This window comes from Diospyros lotus, chromosome 1, assembly GCF_014633365.1.
Source record: "Diospyros lotus cultivar Yz01 chromosome 1, ASM1463336v1, whole genome shotgun sequence".
Taxonomy (NCBI): domain Eukaryota; kingdom Viridiplantae; phylum Streptophyta; class Magnoliopsida; order Ericales; family Ebenaceae; genus Diospyros; species Diospyros lotus.
Window position 1 is genome coordinate 54,108,709 of NC_068338.1, and position 18,058 is coordinate 54,126,766.

General features: G+C 37.8%; 2 protein-coding genes across 4 annotated transcripts in view; both read left to right on the plus strand.

Annotated features, from left to right (window-relative positions):
• Positions 1-5,306, plus strand: part of LOC127802953 (probable serine/threonine protein phosphatase 2A regulatory subunit B''delta) — a 42,213-nt gene extending 36,907 nt beyond the window's left edge. For 2 of the 3 annotated variants that reach the window (XM_052338988.1, XM_052338990.1), the window contains one exon: positions 4,739-5,306. The gene's annotated coding sequence lies outside the window, so the exon portion shown is untranslated. The remainder of the gene's footprint in view (positions 1-4,738) is intronic. The other variant, XM_052338989.1, reaches the window with a different exon arrangement.
• A 3,971-nt stretch (positions 5,307-9,277) lies between these two features.
• On the plus strand, positions 9,278-18,058 carry LOC127813926 (diphthine--ammonia ligase). Its single transcript, XM_052355067.1, has 12 exons — positions 9,278-9,574; positions 9,660-9,731; positions 10,699-10,778; positions 12,004-12,229; positions 12,330-12,362; positions 13,028-13,110; positions 13,197-13,269; positions 13,673-14,018; positions 14,341-14,672; positions 15,641-15,978; positions 16,239-16,593; positions 17,491-18,058. Exons 1-12 carry the CDS (start codon positions 9,497-9,499, stop codon positions 17,719-17,721), a joined length of 2,247 nt encoding a protein of 748 aa, XP_052211027.1. The 5' UTR covers positions 9,278-9,496; the 3' UTR covers positions 17,722-18,058.

The window sequence follows — 18,058 nt, forward strand, 5'->3', positions numbered from 1 at the left end:
GTTCTACCGTCACCAAATCACAACTGAGGATGACCGGCTCTAATACCAATTGTCAAGCCTCGAGAGAGAGGCTTAAATTCGGTTAGTTTAAGATGAGAGAAAAGAAGATCAAAGAGAGAATTTAGAGAGAGAGAATTCAATTCACATTCGACAATTAATTCCCATCCTCCCATGTGAAAGCCTTATATAGGTTGTTCCCGGTTGTTACATTCAAACCAAGGGTATTATGGGGAAAGCTATCGTAACAGATTCAGTTAGCCCCCGCCAATGCAACAACTAAAATTTAAAAATCAAACAAAAATTACAATGCAGCCCTTGGGGTCGTGACAAGTAGTAACGATACCCCTTCTGAAAGCGTGAATAACCAAGAAAAACACATTTGACGGAATGAGCGGATAACTTATCACATCCTAGGGAAGATGGTGAACAAAGTAGGTACTCCCAAAGATACGAGGAGGAAGAGAATATAAGTCAACTTGAGGAAAAAGAACAGAATGAGGAATCTGGTCATTAAGGATAGAGGAGGGCATTCAGTTAATTAAGTAACATGTAGTTAAGACATCTTCGTCCCAATATTGAAGCAAAACATGCATATAAAGAAGAAACGTGCGGGCAGTTTCAATTAAATGACGATTCCTTTATTCAACCACCTTATTTTGTTGTGAGGTTTCAGGACACGAAGTTTGGTGAAGAATCCCATTAGATGTCATATAGGATTTAAATGGTGAGGACAAATATTCAAGGACATTATTACTACGGAGAACACGGATATGCACATTAAATTGAGTTCTAATTTCAGCGCAAAATGTAGTGAAGACAAAATAATTCTGAATGAGTTTTCATTAAATATAACCATGTAGTTTGAGAAAAATTATCAATAAATGTTACAAAATAACGAAGACCTTGTTTTGAATTGACACGACTGAGACTCCATACATCCGAATGGGCCACTAAAAAAGGAGAACTAACATGTTTATTGACTCTACTTGGGAAAGAACTAAGACTATGTTTCCCAAGTTGACAAGACTCACACTCTAGGGAAGAAAGACTAGAGAGATTGGGAACCATCTTCTTGAGGTTGGGTAGAGACGAGTGTCCTAACCGACAATGGACCTGTAGTGGTGAAGCAGTCATCATGCACGCCACAGATGAAGTAGGGTGAGACAGATAGTAGAGTTCTTGAGACTCAAGCCCCGTGCCAATTGTCTGTCCGATCCTCCAATCCTGAACAAGAACAGAATCAGACAAAAGTGTTATAGAGCAATTAAGATTACAAGTGAGTTGACTGACATAAAGTAAATTAAAGGGACACTATGGTAAATGTAAAACAAATGACAATGGTAAAGTAGGAAGGGGTGATGTTGTGTCGATACCCGCGACTAAGGCGTGAGAGTCATTAGCCAATGTAACAAGAGGTAGAGACCTCAAAGTTTGAATATGGGATAGAAGAAAACGATTACCAAACATGTGATTGGCAGCACCAGAGTTAAAGATTCATGGGCCAAGAGAAGATGAGGACTTAGTAAAGCAAGCAATAGGGTTACCGATGTGAGCAAGGGATGTGACAAGTGAAGTGGCTTGTTGTGCTGCTCGGAACTGAATGAATTGAGCATACTTCCCCTCGGGGATAGTCAGTAGTGAGGAATCATTGGGTGTGATAAATGCCTAACCCTCTGAAGCGCCAACAACAATATTAGTAATACTAGCTGCTTGAGGTGGGTGACCATGTAAGCGATAGCAAGTCTCTCGAGTGTGACCAAGACGATTAAAATATAGTACTGGGGCCGAGGACGCACACCACCACTTGAATTACCTCCATGACTAGGATGAGAATCAGTTTGGGTAGTAGCAAGGGCAAAGTGATCTCCAGGTACAAACGTGCCACGATCAGTAGTAATAGAAAAAGCTCTTAAGTAACTTGACAAATACCTCTGTCAAAGGAGGTAGAGAGGCATTGTCGAGAATTTGTGTCTTAACTGATTCAAGCTCTGGTCAAATCCCATGAAGAAAGAGAACAGGAAACATTTGATCGTGCTTCTTTTGTTGTTTCTTGATATTTGTATCAAAGGGCATTAACTCGTCAAAATTTATAATGGAAGCTTAGAGCTTATCCAAACAGGTGGTCATATCTAAATCAGCATGTTGTAGATTGAACAAAGCACCAATCACGCTGGGCAAGGCAACGGAGCAAGACAGGATTTGAGCAGGGCCGCCATCAACCTTCCTCGCGTGTCACCAACCACCGTTCAATCTTCTCACTCAGATCTTGCCCAGATCTGACCCGCCCAGCTTCGACCCGCTTCAGATCCAATCAGCAAGATTAATAGATCCAGATTTGGCTTTTTGCCCAGATTAACAGCGGGCTGTTCTTTCCGTATCATGTTTTCATCTACAGCGGGCTGTTCTTTCACCTTTCTGCGGCTTGGCAAGTGAAAGATCTGGGTAAGAGATGGTTAGAAGTATGCAGCAATATTATCTTACTATACTAACAGTCTGGATTAGGAAACTTGTGAATGTTTGGTCCTAGATAGGATGGTAAAAGGTCCCAGTCAACTGGGATCCTTGCTTGACCCGGGGTGTACTCTAATCAGGAATAGACCAGATTGTAAGGAGGTGTTGTTTCAAGCATGATATTGACATTGGAGGAATGCTTCCTCATTCATGTGGGGCGTTCATCTGGCATTCATCCTAATGCATCCTATTATTAACTTCTCTACAATTAAACACTTCAGACATTTTGGGGCACTTGTGTGCATAATATGGAATAACATATTTAGAGGGTAACTTAAAAATCAATTGTCAAATAGAAACAAACAAGATCTTATTTCAATTAGCATCCTAGATTTTTAGTTTCAAAATTTTGGGGCCAAAAACTTTTGATTTGTTTAGGGATTTGTTGAATGTTCTTTTCTGATTCTTCACAACTGGAAAATGTATTTCTTTCTTTTAATGTGTCCTTTTTATGTCATGTTCTGGCATTTTTGAGAAGTGTTGGGCCAAGATGCTGGTGTCCTGTATGACTGTTTCTCTTTCTGTACCCATATGGCTGAGATTGTGCCATTGTGGTAGAGAAATCAATATCATACCCATTAAAATAAATGTTATAAATTTCTGGATGAATAGGGAGAAATGCATTGCACCTCTAAGTTCAGCTAAATTCTTGTTGGTGGTCAAATTAGCCCTGCAAGCTCCCTCCTCTCTTTCTCTTCCCCAACCCCCACTTTGAGTTCAGCAAGGTGTTTAAGTAGGCAATGAGTTCCTTTATGGGGTTGAGACTGAAATATTGTTGGTTATGGTGGATGAAGACAGTGAAGTGGGGAGGAGTACAGGGGTATGATTTTTGGTAAAGCTGTTGCTGTAGTTTCTGAAATTGCTATGGTGGGGCTTGTTGAAGATTACAGCATAAGAGTTTCTGGAGCAGATTGAGCAAAGAGAGTGTGAGTGGGGGTAGAGGCTGGAGGATAGCTTGTCAGTTCAAGAATTGAGGAGAGAAGGGATTGTGTCTTCTCTGCCATGACCAAATAGGGCATCATATGGGTTTAAACATTTCTGCCCCATAGATGACTTGAAGGGGTGAAGGACTGAGACAGAGAGGCTATTTTGTTGATTCAAGCTTTAAAGAAGTAGGATTGAGAGAGGATGAATTCCAAGATAGAAAGGGAAAAGACTTTCCGGAAATGGCATATTAAATGCTACAGAAGAAGAATTATGGACAATTGCATGCTCATAAAGAGCCCGATATCTTATATTTGATTTTTTTTTATGGAGGTTCGATGATGGCTGTTGCAAGTCTGGCTTCCAGGTTGCATTATGATCTGTTGAAACAGGTAGGGAGGCTGGAGATGGTGAGAATGAATTGGGCCAGGTCACAGGCGAGATATAGAATATGCTTTAAATGGATCAGCCAGGGTAGGGATCCTCAGCCCTTTCTGATCCATTGCCATGCCTGTTCCTGTATGGCCTCACTAATCCAGTGTTATAAATACAATGTGTGGCTAATAGTTCTTGTTAGGTGGATCCTCATTGCCTAATATGCTTTTGATTAATTTAAGATGGTTTTTAGCTATGTTACATGGACCAAGTATGGGTACAGGGTACTGGACATGGATGTACCCCAAGTGCTCTCTATCTAACTTTAATGTTCAATGACATGAGGACGTAGCTAAATTTTAGATTATATATGTATTTTTTTACTTATTTGAGCTAAAATGGTCTTTGCAGGCTTGGTTAGACTTTTTAATGCATAGAATGAAAGTCTTATTAACTTTTCAAAATTACAAAAAAAAAAAACAGTTGTAGTTTTTTATATTTATCAGATCCTTATCCAACACGCTCCTTGTTTGACAGTTGGCACACATATCATATCATAATTTCCTAGTCAAGTGAACTTCACAATTTTGAAGAACCCACACAATGTAGGTTTTTAGCTAATACATACATTGTTGTCATCCTCTGATCTTATGCGAAAACAATGTAACAGATTAGTAAATGCAGGGTGACTGTCAAGCTACAACTCATGTCTCCAATCCACATAGTGAGATCTGGATGTAGTAGTAAATGCGGTGTGAAATAACTTGAATAGCATGTAAATGTAAGCACCGTTCACTTGGTGCACATAACAGGTTACCATGAAGATACTTTCCTCGATGAGGAGGAACTTTTGATTGAATCAGCCACACCAAATTAATTATTATTTTTGTTTTTTACTCGTGAAGTCATTTATTTTGGGTAACTGCAGCTGCTTATGAGGAAGCTATGAATATCATGTCAAGCTGGCTCGCTGACAGGAGAAGGATGATTTTAGTTGATTAGCGATTCAATGTGCTTGGCAGGCAGGCAGGCAGGCATTGAGAGATTTGAGGTTGGCATAGTGAAGTTTGTATTCGAAGCTTATAGCACAGAAGAGTCCTCCTTTCACCAAGCAAATGCATTAAGAAATGATGGCAGCGAGAGACGGGAGCAGCAGCAGCAGCAGCATTTAGAATGCTAATTGTGCAGGTGGGAGGGCTAATTGATGCAGGTGGTGAGCCAGAAACAGTTGACAATAGTTCATAACTACTGTTGGTACTATTTTTGTTTGATTTTTAGTTGTAAGATATAAGTTTTGTTTTTTGTTTCTCTATTTTTGGTATTCTGTAAGAATGATGTTTGAAATCGTTTACCTTCTTATGAACGGGGCCCCAATTTGGTGGGTGGGTCTGTGGGTTGCTGCTCTTCCTTCAGTAGCGTGGACGGGAGGGTATGTTTGGAAATGTTAACTGAGATAATAAATAATTAAATTAAAGAAAATTTCTAATTTGCGGTTACGCGGGTGCTCTGTTAGTTACTGAGAAGAGGAGAAGAAAAGAAGAGAACGTGGTCTATGACCGACTCTACGCCGATTCATTCTCTCAATGGTGAGCAGAGCAGAGCAGCCCACCCAAAGCAAAGGGATCCATGAAAAGGGTGGTGCTTTTATCATCATAAACAGTATGTGGGTCACAAGAAAATAACCATATAAAATTGAGTATACGTACTTACTATTAGGTTGCAGTTTGATAGGGGTGTAATTTATTTATTTTTTAAATTTTAAGAAATTTTATCAAATAATTATTTTTTTTATGAAATTTGAATTCTATCTTATTTAAAAAAGTGAAATTTTTTTTTGAAATCAAAGAATTGAAATTCTTAGGAGATGGGAAGAGAATTCAAATTTCATAAAATTAGAATTTTGCTTCACTTTTTGTCTCTCAATTAAACATACTCTTATTATTTGTTAGCTTTCATGTTTATTTATTTTTACCTCAATTGTATTCTTCTTGATATTACCATCCTTTAAGTTTTGTACCTATTTATTTAAAGTATTTTGTGAGTGGCACTGGCTGGCTATAGACATATACATACTGTATGTATATATGCTAAGAAGCATACGTGTATATATGTATTTATTTATATTATTTAACCCTAAACTCTGTGTGCATGTATACAAAGCATACTATTTGTGTGTATATATACACATACAGTATGTCTATAGCCTATGTATATATTTGTAAATATACATATACATATACATATATGTTGTAGATAAAAAAAAAAAAAAAAAAAAGACTAAAGGCATACCCAACTTCCTCACCTTTCACCATTTAACCATTTTACCTTCTCAACGTTTAATTTTGAATCTTATGGACACCTAGGTTAACGCGTGTATTACACATGCGATTGAGGTGCGTGCAACACGTCGTCTCCTTCTTTCTTCTTCTTTTTCCTTCCCCGACTTCCTTGTCTTCAGTGATCTCTCGCTCGTTGCCTCTTTCTTCCCGCTCGTTCTCTCTGTCGGTGGTCGTCAGTGCGTGGGAGGCGTCGATCGCAACAACTAAGTGTGGGGCGGGGTAGATTTGGGCCGACGGCGTGGGAGGTTAGTCGCAGGCAGATTTGGGCGATGGCCTCGATTGGGGTTGAGGGGCAGCATGGGAGGTGGGTCGCAGGTAGATCTGGGCGATGGGCATCGATTGGGGTTGGGGGCCGATGATGGCGTCCATTGGGCTGAGCAGGTAGTGGCGCGGTGGTGTAACATCCCTAATTTTGGAAATAATTAGTATATGGATTTTAAGGTGAGATTTTGAGGAAATTTATAAATTATTAAATCAATGGCAGGAAATGCCTTGGGACTTGGATGTCCAGGAAAGAGAGCATGAAATTGGTGAACATCTCAAGATGAGGCTAATGATGCTAGAAATAGTCAAATCAAAAATAAATAATTTGTGTATAAGGCCGAATGAATGTTGGTACCGAATGGTAGTAGGAGGGGTCTCCGGGAAGCTGAGGGGAACCCTAGGGGTGGTTCGATTTTGCCAATGAGATAACCCTAAAATATTTTCGGGTGGAACAAAGATCCCGTGTAGGCGCACAGACGAAATTAACCTTTATCGAGTAAATATTAAATTATTAATCTTGGAATTTCGATATTTTAATCTAAATAAAATTGATATTGATGATGTAATTGTAATGTGAAAAGGTTGAAGTGAGAGTATGAATATAATTTATATATGAATTTATATGTAATTTTTATTATATAATAAATTACATGTGCGTGTGTGCAATGAGGTATATGGTATATGGGTGTGCAAATAAGTTTTATAATATGTATATGCATGGCTAAGTCTGTGGGTGAATTTAGTGGATTCACTTGGCTTGAGGAATATTATATAATATATTATATAATGCAAATGCTCTTGAAACTTGAGAGAATAATAATGATAATGTATTCTTGAATGAGCTATCAAATGATGGCTATGGAATAAATAAATTATGTGATGACCTTGGAAATTGAAATGAATAATGGCCTTTGGAAATTAAATGATGATGTAGCCTGCAGTGGGTTATCAAATGATGGCTATAAGATAAATAAATTATGTAATGGCTCATGGAAATCTAGTATAAATAGGGAAGATAGCTGTGGAGAAGTGAAAGCAAATTGAAAGCAAAGAAGCAAAGGCAGAAAGAAGGGTTCGTCATCTTGAGGTAAATAATTTGTCTAAAGTAGTTAATTAACAATTAATTAGTAAGATAGTTACTTGGTTAACTAATTTAGTCAATTAATGAATTGGCTAAACCAATGGGCTCGGTAACCAAGTGAATTTAGTTATGGGTTGCCAAATTAATTTCTTGACATTACGTTCAAATATTTTGTAAAGGGATTTTGGGTGCATTGACGGTAAGACTAACAAATCAGTAGGCAGCACATATTTCGAGGTAAGGGTTTAATATGCTGTGTATAAATTTCTTTTGTTATGACTTGCATAAGATATTGAGGAAGTGACTAGGCATGGGACAGTGGATTGTTAATCGTGAGGGTCCTAGAATGGGGTCATAGCTGGAACCACTAAGGGCCACCTAAAGCCTGAGATAGGTACAGTAGACGCGCTTGCATGCATGTTACACTTCATATTTATCTATGATATCATGTTTAATAATTTACTGCATTGCATATTACCTTTACTGAGTCCTAGGACTCACCCCATTTCATTCCCACTAACCACACAGATAGTTTGGGGTCCGGTAAAGAAAATGCAGTGTATGCCTAAGACCAGCTGAATGATGAGAATGGCAACCCATGATAGGAATGTGACCTAATAACTCATGTCTGTCATGTAATTATTTTGTGGTTCTGTTGAACGTTGTTTGTATTTCCCAGTTGGACTTGTTACTTTTAATGAGTACTTTGTGTGAGTAAATTATGTTATACCCTAATTGCAATTTATTAATTTGCTCACAAGGCATAGGTCATATTTGAGACTCGAGTGTCCTTCTGCTGCAAATGAGTCTTAGATCTCGAGTTCTCGATGATCGGAGGCAGCGAAGCCTAGACCCCACCCAGGGCGCCCACGTCATTTTATCCCCTTGTTGTTAGGGCATAGCCGGCCTCCGGAGTGGGACCTACTGATGTAACCTTGGGTATGGTGACACCCGGTAATGGGGACGGGACGTCACACGGTGGCGCAAAAGGTTGGTCAGGCAACAGTGTGGGCAATGTCGTCTTCCTTCTCTGTCGTTTGCAGCAATGGTCCGCCGCGTCATCTACCTTCGGCCTCTTCCTCTCTTGCAACAGCCAATGACTTCTTCTTCCCATTGACCTAATCAATGTAGGGCTCACACCAGATCGCGTGTGTAACTCATGCATAATGCTTGTTGCACTAAGGTTTGTAATTGTTACAAAATTTATAGTTGAGATACATAATATATTCAAAATTAAAAGTTGATGGGACTAATAGATTCTTATTTAAGTTAAGCGAGCAAAATAGTTAAATGGTGAAAGGTGAAGAGACTGGATATGTCTTTAGCCAAGAAAATGTGTGATATATCATATATGTGTATTATGTATGTATTCATATATATATATATATACTTTTTAAGCATAATAGTTATTTAAATATTTTAAATTTAAAATGACATAATTACTATTTGATTTAAAAAAGTATTTAGAATTGATAGTTAATTTTTTTTTTCTATTACCTGTGTTGGGGACATAAACACTCTTTCTTTAAAAACTGGAATCAAACAACATAATAATTTTTTAAATAATTTCATTTTATAAAAGTTTTTTTTTTTTTTATCTGTGTCAAATAATAAAAAATTTGTTCGATCCGATTGAGAGAGATGAGATCCACACATCTCCCCGCAAGTCAGGTGTTATGTTGCCACGTACAACGTATCAGCCTCTTTAATAAAATGTCCAATATTCTTATTTATATTTTATTTTTCCTTTATTTTTGGGTGGGGGGGGGGGGGGGGGGGGGAACAGAGCCTACAAATATACAAGTTCACAGGACGAATCATCGCCGCCTTCTCGTTTGAGCTATTCCCAGTCTTCCGTCAGTTTTCAAAACCCTCACTAGTCACTGCCCAAGTTCTTATATCTCTACATAAACACACATTTTAGGGATTTTAAGATCGCAAAGTGGGCGTTTTTGGTGGGTCGAAAGTATACGGTGATTTTTGGTTTTATAACCCAGCGGAGATGAAGGTTGTGGGATTGGTCAGTGGAGGCAAAGACAGCTGCTTTGCCATGATGAAATGCATCGAACACGGCCACCAGGTTTTTATATCTCTTTAATTTGATTTTTTTTTCTGGGTTCCTTGCACGATTTCTAACCCGGCTTTTGTCTTTGTTTGAGCTTCAGATTGTTGCCTTGGCCAATTTGTTGCCGGCCGATGATTCAGTGGACGAGCTTGACAGCTACATGTACCAAACGGTGACCTCTTACTCACTGCCCAACCGGATTATACTTGATTTCTTGATTCCTATGTACAAAAATTTTCATTTAAAATATATCAACCAAAACTTCAATTTAATATATCAACCAAAATTTCTGCTTAAGGAATGAGAATGGCTGCATTTCTTTCCCAAACCAGTTTATTTTCTTTTATGTTTTAGATAAGGTGCTTTCAAAATTGAACTTTGTGAGGTTTTGAGATAAATCTTGTTGATAGTTAGCTTCCAAGGATTGCTGTGCTGAGGGAGACTGCATTTTAGTTGAAAGAGCTCAAATTGATTATTCTCTATTGTATACATTCTTTATATTCACATTATCTACAATCATAGACAATGAAAGCAACAATAAGTCATATCTGGTAAGGGAGGTTAACCTCCCTTGGCCAAAAGGATAAAGGGGCGATTATCAACTTTCTAGTCATACAGGTGGACCCCAAAATAGATAGGCGTCATTGGACTGGTTTTAGTGAGTGTAATCCACTCAACTTTGGGTAGGAATTTCCTCTTCCAAGCAGCAAACTCTTTTGAAATCTCTTGACAACATCCCAACATCCTTGGCTTTAAAATGGGAACCCAGTAAAGAACCACATATGTAGCTAGTAGAGGTAATCTTACACCCAAAATGGCTGCCAGCACATCAACATCTTCCATAGCTGCCACTGGGTTGAACTCACTTTTTTCTACGTTGATTCTCAATCCAAATACTTCTTGAAATGACATTCTACACTTTAGATGATAAATTTTAATCAAAATAGAAGTATATCTTTTCTTTATTTGGTATGCTTTTTATATGTGTGGACTTTGGTGTGTGCATGTTGTGAAAATATTTAGTTGCTTGGTTTTTGCTGTTTAGCATTCAAGGGAGCACTCCCCTAGTAGGTTGATGAATGATCAAGTTTTTATTGATTTTCTCATTACTAACCAAATACGTTTGAAGCTTCTGTTAGGTTGGGCACCAGATAGTTGTCAGCTATGCAAAATGCATGGGAGTCCCACTATTCCGAAGGAGAATACAAGGATCTACAAGGCAAGACCTTTAAGGAGGAAGTTGTCTAAACTGTTTATCCTATTTTGCAAAACCTATAGTCTTCTCTTTTGCATCATGGGACCAAGGAAGTTATCATTCTTCCACTCATGGATGGAAACTTTCTACTCCTATTGGCTCATACACATTTTGCTATTTGCCCATTATTGGAAGACATGTATTAGATGTTAAGGAGTACTATTCTCTAGTCTATAACTTTTCTTTACAGCCTGAAACTTAGTTGTTTCTTGGACGACCCTTGACAAGAGGCGTTATTGAATTGTTAATAACCATCTCATCTAAAATCTTTAAACAAGTGTGTCCAAATTAATTATCCAAATTCTGAATTTAAGCTTCTCTCAAGGTGGTGAGTCACTCCTTCTAGAAGCCTCCACCATGCTTCAGAAATCTGGATATTTTTCTTGGAATGAAAAAGATCGTGAACAATCCTATTTAACTTTATTGATCCCTTAATCCTACTTCTACAAATTTTAACCAAAATTAATAATTTTTGTACCATTGGAATTCTCTCCCGATGCTTAACAAAACATCCAAACTGTACTTGTCCTTTAATTTAAGCCTTAATTAAAGCCCTCAAAGTTAGTTGCATGTTAGAGTTTTTCACCTGCCTCCAGTTGTCAATTCTTTAGTCAACTATCTTATCCACTATAGCCTTAACAAATAGCTGATCCCCTGTAGTTGACTCTCATCTACTGTAGGCTGGCTTCCTTTTCACAGCTAATGCTCAGTTGACTACAGATCAACTCCCAAACCTTTTATCTTTCATTTCTGTTATTTTTGACATTAATCAACACATGAGGTGTCACAGATTCTTCTGAGGAAGACCAAAGCAAAATTAGTGGGAAACCATTAAACATGACATAGGATATAATGCCTTAGAGATGATATGGTCATGGATAGAGCTGGTTGAAGATCTAGAATTCATGTAGCCAATCCCACCTAGTGGGATTAAAGGTTGTGATTGTTGCTGTCATTATGGCATTAAGCTGATTCTTCTGTTAGATTTTAGTTGTAAACATGGCAACAGATGCTGCGTACAAAATTTGAGTCCATAATCTTTCCAACCTACAACTTCTTGAATGGAACTTGAGTGGTATTTAAGTTGTTATGGAGTCATTAAATGTGGATTTCTTTTTGGTAAAGTTTCCCGATATCTTGATAAAAATTTGCAATACGACTTTTGAATTGTTAATGTGGATTTTCATAGGCATCATAAACTTAGCTACAGAACAACTGCTGGGGATGAAGTTGAAGATTTGTTCATCTTGCTAAATGAAGTAAAACGACAAATTCCCTCTATCACAGCAGTATCTTCTGGTGCTATTGCATCTGACTATCAGAGATTACGGGTGGAAAGTGTGTGTTCAAGATTAGGTCTTGTTTCTCTGGCCTATTTATGGAAGCAAGATCAGTCATTGCTCCTTCAAGAGATGGTAATTATTTTCTTAAGTTTGTTTTTTTCAGCGGTAGTGACAATTTATGACCTCTCAAGTCTGATATATGATTGGCATTTGCTTTTACTGTCCCAAGCAGATACAGAAAGGAATTGAGGCCATCACTATAAAGGTATGACATATGTTTGTTACTAGGATTGAGTTTTTTATGCCCAAGTATCATTTGGCTATGTTTTGCTTCTTTCTATGTTTTGCTCCTTTCAAATCCATCAGTGTTACTTTCTCTTCTCATAACATGGGTGCCAAATACTGATTATTTCTAACTAGCTAACGTGCACACTATGATTCATCTATTTCCGATCAACTGCACATGTTGTTGAAATATCTTGCATCAGCTTCCCTGGCTTCTCTTGTTTTTTCTTTCAAATCCATCTGTTGATCTTGGTTTTTCTTTTTAATTTGACAAGTAGATCATTTCGAACAAGAAGCTGGATTCAATTGTCATTAGTGCACACTAGTTTGGTTGGCTATGAATCCATCTTCTCCAGTGTAGCCTACATAAGGTACTGTTATGAAATAATGGAGGAGCCTCATAAAACTTGATGCTTGCCACAAAATGGATACTGTATCAGAAGATGGATACTGTATCAAATCTGTTCTTGCTTATTCATCTTGTGGTTTCTAGGAAACCAGTGCTAGAAAATGCCATGACCTACAATGTAGGTGAACGTGTCTGCTAGATTTTTGTGCTGCCCTGCATATATGCTTGTACATTTAATATCTGTTTTTAACAGTCAGTGGATTATGATGTGGAGATGTGTGTTTTAATTGCCATAGGTTGCAGCTATTGGATTGGACCCTAGGAAACACTTGGGCAAAGAAATAGCCCAGTTGGAGACATACCTACACAAGTTAAAAGAGTATGGCTGGCTGGTACAATTTTAAGCTTGAACTTACCTTACTGTTTGGCAGTGTGTTGTTCATCTTTTTTTTGCTCTCTTGGCAGATTGTATGGAATAAATGTGTGTGGCGAAGGAGGAGAATATGAAACATTAACACTAAACTGTCCTCTTTTTAAAGTAAGTTGACTATTTTTTTTTGTTTTATTATCTTTGACTGCAAGTTTCCATAGTCTTGTCTTGCTTTTCTTTTTCTTCTTCATCCTTTTTTTTTTTTGGGGGGGGGGGGGATTTTTGGATTTTGAGTAATTTCAGGATGTCATGAGTTAACTGCAGTCCTCAATTTATTTGAAGGAATGTAGTATATCTTATCAAGTCTCTTTTTTGATCCATTGATCTACCTGTGTGGTTTTTGGTGTCATTTTTTTTTTTTCCTTCTTTTTAATTTCTTTCTTCTAGCCCATGAATACTGTGTCCTAATCTTTTAGAGCTTTAGGCCAGTTCTACTGTTTAACAGCTTATGCTCTTCATTTCTATTCCACTTCTCCAACTGTATTAACATTTTTGTTTTTTCTTCCTCCAGCATGCTCGACTTGTGCTAGATGAATTTGACATTATACTGCACTCCTCAGATTCAATTGCTCCTGTTGGGATCATTCATCCCTCAACATTCCACTTAGAACCTAAGTTGGACACTGAATCTCTAAGTGATAGTGACACAAGCAATGGCATAAACCTGAAGAATATGGGGGCAGTATGTGAAGTGCTGGGGGACTGCACGCAAAGATGTGAAGTGGAGTGCCATTCAGTTGATCAAAACTTTGATATAGCTGAAGTTACTGATAGCAAACTCCACATTTCTAAAACAAGGAATGATGGCATCTTTTCCATCTCTTCCTGGTTCCAAGATTCATGCAAAACTTCAGCAGGTAATTTTTTTTTTCTTTTTGCTAATAAGGGTGGTGATATGAGGTTAGGCTCAGTAGGGACAGTAAGGTTGCACCTTTGTGACTGGAAGGTGGCAGACTCGCAGGTTTGAGTTGTGGAAACAGCCTCTTTGAAAAAAAGCAAATGGAAGGCTACAACCCCACCCTTGACCGTCGCAAACAGAGCCTTGTGCACTAGGGACTAGGGATGCCCTATTTATCTTTTATTAATCTTTTTCCTGTTTCTTTTGGTGCTTTTATCTATTGGCATTTTGTTTGTTGTATTTTTTTTTTGTGTTAAATATTTTGTTGTTTGTTTGGACAGATATGAAAAAGGATTTGAGGGCCGTGCTAATGAAGATTGAATTGCAACTTGTGGAATATGGATTCTCTTGGGAAAATGTTCTTTATATTCATCTATATATTGCTGACATGAGTAACTTTGCAGAAGCAAATGAAACATATGTAAGTTTTATTACACAGGAGAAGTGCCAGTTTGGGGTTCCATCCCGCAGTACAATTGAAATTCCTTTGTTACAAGTTGGTTTAGGGAGGGCATACATTGAAGTCCTGGTGGCAAATGATCAAAGCAAAAGAGTTTTGCATGTGCAAAGTATCTCCTCCTGGGCTCCAAGTTGCATTGGACCATATAGCCAGGTATTTCCTTTACTGTGTTTTACTTTTGATTGGTTGATTTTCTCCTCTTACAGCAAAACTGTGTTTCAGCATGGTATTTGTAGTGTGCCTCTACCAATGTCCATTTTGTTCCATGGCTTTTTTCTTTTTGACGTATTTGCATAGGCAACTGTTTGGCACAGTTACAAATTCCAAATGAATGCAAAAGTTCTGCATTTATGTTTCTTAAACTGCTTTGGACAAACGTGTTTATTTGATCATTGGATCTTGAGGGAGTTGAAACTCAAAATCTATTTCCAAAGAAATAGTTGCATGTTTTGAACTTCTCAGTGTATAGAATTTATGGTTTGCTATAAAAACAGACACACACACACACACACCATGGCCGTGGCAGGGGGTATATGTGCAGGAAATTGTCCCCTGAATTGGAGCTTGCATCAGTGAAATCCCTTGTCTGAATTTGGCCTATGTGACAATTGATGCTAAATCATTTCAGACGGCCATAAAAAGCTATCATCATTGCTCAAGCAATACAATCATATTTCCATGGTGGATTTAATGTGTATCTCTATCCAAAATTACTAACAAACATGCATAAGCTTGAAAGCATTATTTGTTCCCCAAAGATTAGAGACTGAGTCCTAATGATCATGAAGGCTTGTTGACTTAATTGGCTGTCCCCAATGCATGAGGCTCTTGCATTACAATGGTTGGGGGAGGCTATTTGTACAACTCAAATGTGTGACCTTTCAGTCACAAAGGCGCAACTTCACCATTGCTACTGAGACTAGCCCTCTGCTAGTTGACTTAATTTTAATTCTAAAATGAGTGCCTTTCTTAAATTGATTTCCTGATACACAACAACGTTTTAAGTCACTGCTACTTGTTGTTTATTTTTATGGCTGTGCTTGTAAGATTTGTGCATGCATGTTTTCATTTTCTTTAAATTTCTATTTGGAGAGCTCAGTTCACATTTTATTTTCTTCCAGGCAACCTTGCACAAGGACATACTCCACATGGCTGGGCAGTTGGGACTTGACCCTCCAACAATGTTGCTCTGTGGTGGAGGCCCCACTGCTGAACTCGAACAAGCACTAGAAAATAGTGAAGCTGTGGCAAAATGCTTTCACTGTTCAGTATATACATCTACCATTCTCTTTGTCATTTATTGTTCTGCACATGTTCCTTCATCAGAGCGAATCACTATTCAGGACAAGCTGCAAACATTTCTGAAAACAATGAAGTCACAATATTTACAAAATGAGAACAAGTCTGACGTCCTTGATCCCATTATTTTGTATGTCCTTGTCCCTGATTTGCCAAAAAGGTAATCTCCAATTTGGTTTTCAGTGAATGCTCTTATCAGCCACTGCAGTGGTATCATTCAGTGGCTTATATGAAGAAGAAAGTTACCTATATTAGTAAAAATAGTTTGTAAAGGCATTGCTCTCTGCCCCCTGCCTGTATCACCTTCATTTATGCCTTAGGTTCGTAGAGGTACCCATGTGTTCTATCTTTTTAAATGTTAATATAAATATATTTTTTATTTTTATTTATCTTTGTTTATTTATTTCTTTCAAATCGTAGAGCCTCTGTGGAAGTAAAGCCTGTCCTTTATGCTGCTGATACGGAAAGCAAGATTGAAATTCTTAAGCAAGAACTGTGTGGTGAGCCAGTGCAAACTTATTGGAGTTTTCCTCACGAACACTGGCATGATTTTTGCCTTCAGAGATGTGTCATTCGTGGAAAAATGTGTGCAGCCACTATATCTATAACAGATGAACTTGCTGTGAAGATCTGTTCTGAGACTACTGGTGCTAATCAGGATAATAGGATTCTAAATTTTAGTACAGAGAGAAATATGGATAGAATAGCAAGGTTTTGCATTTTTCTTATTGATAAACTCCTTTCTGAGAATCACTTTTCTTGGGCTGATATAACGGTTAGTTTCTCTTTCTAATTGAAGCCTTATTATTATTATTATTTTTTAATTTGTGTTAAGATTGGCCTAGTGGATATTTGATATTTCTTTCTAGGTTACATTAGTCTTTTTGTGCAATAAATGGGCAAGACACCACTATGACATTGCCACTCCTTCCAGAGCTTCCAAATTTCCTGGTGTTGAGCAGTACATGATATATATTTCTTTTTAATGTCTATGGCTAAAAAAGAATTTCCTGTTTGTTTTTAGTTTCTGATGAGAGGAATGTGACTTAGGGAATGTTTCAGCAGTTCTAGTCCTCTAATGTGCTAATAAATTTTAGTTTATGATTTGGGATCGACTTTGCTTAAAACTATCCTGAAATCTTACATAGCCTTCACGTGCTGAATATAGCAGTCATTCCTGCTTTTCAGGATGAGAAATATATAGAGTGAGCTGCTGTAGATTCTTACTCGTATATTGTCTTCTAGCTTTCCCCCTGCTGTAATTCTCGTATCCCTTCTTTTCTTTTGGACCAACTGCCGCTTTGAGGCACGTAATGATAAAAGAAATTACTAAACCAGGATGCTCTTTTGTGTTCCTCGTAAATATGTGAAAGGCCAATCCCACCTAGTGGGATTAAAGCTTGATATATTGTGTTGTTTTCTTCTAATTACATGAAAAGCCAATACTCTTGGCTTTGGTAACAATGATTTCATTGCTTGGTCTGGTGTCCTTGTTTACTCTTGACATATCTCAAAAATAGTCAGATATTGTAGTGCAATGCTCTTGATTGATCCTGATCCTGGTGGTCCAGGATCCAGCTTTCTGTTTTATGCTTATTTTCTATTGCACTTCTTTTTCTTGATTACTTGCTTTGGACGTTAATCTCTAATTCAATCCTTCTCTCTTTTGTAGAATTTGAGGTTCTATTACCCAACGAACCTTCACGTGACTCATGAATTCTTATCATTTATTTTCATCAATGTATTCAATCAATTTGCTGAAGCCACTCAGAGAATTCAGATCAGTAAGGAACCAATTTTCAACCTTGTTCCTGTCTTAGGAGCTGGGAGGTCTTCAACATCTATGGATGACATAATTACCTGTGAATTGTTTGCACTGCAATCTGGAGCTCCCCACAATTAGCCTTAAAGGAAACTAACTGGAAACCAGCAAGGATAGCAGTTTAGTGTAACTTAAAAATGATCCAGTCCGCCTGTAAGTTGGCTGTTAATTATTTTGTTTCATTGCTTGTTTATATGTTGTTGAGGGTGTGCTTTGGTTGCAATGGTAAAATTCATCGTCACGTGTTTGAGTTATCCATATGGTCTCTAGTCCCTTTGTAAAATAAGAGTAAAACTACATACAGACAGATACAATCGTCTCTCGTTCCTTGCAAATTAAGGAGCATGGTGTGTTGCGTTGGGGTGTTCTCTTTTTGGTTGTTTATCTCCAACTCCAAGCAGAGAGTATCATTACCATA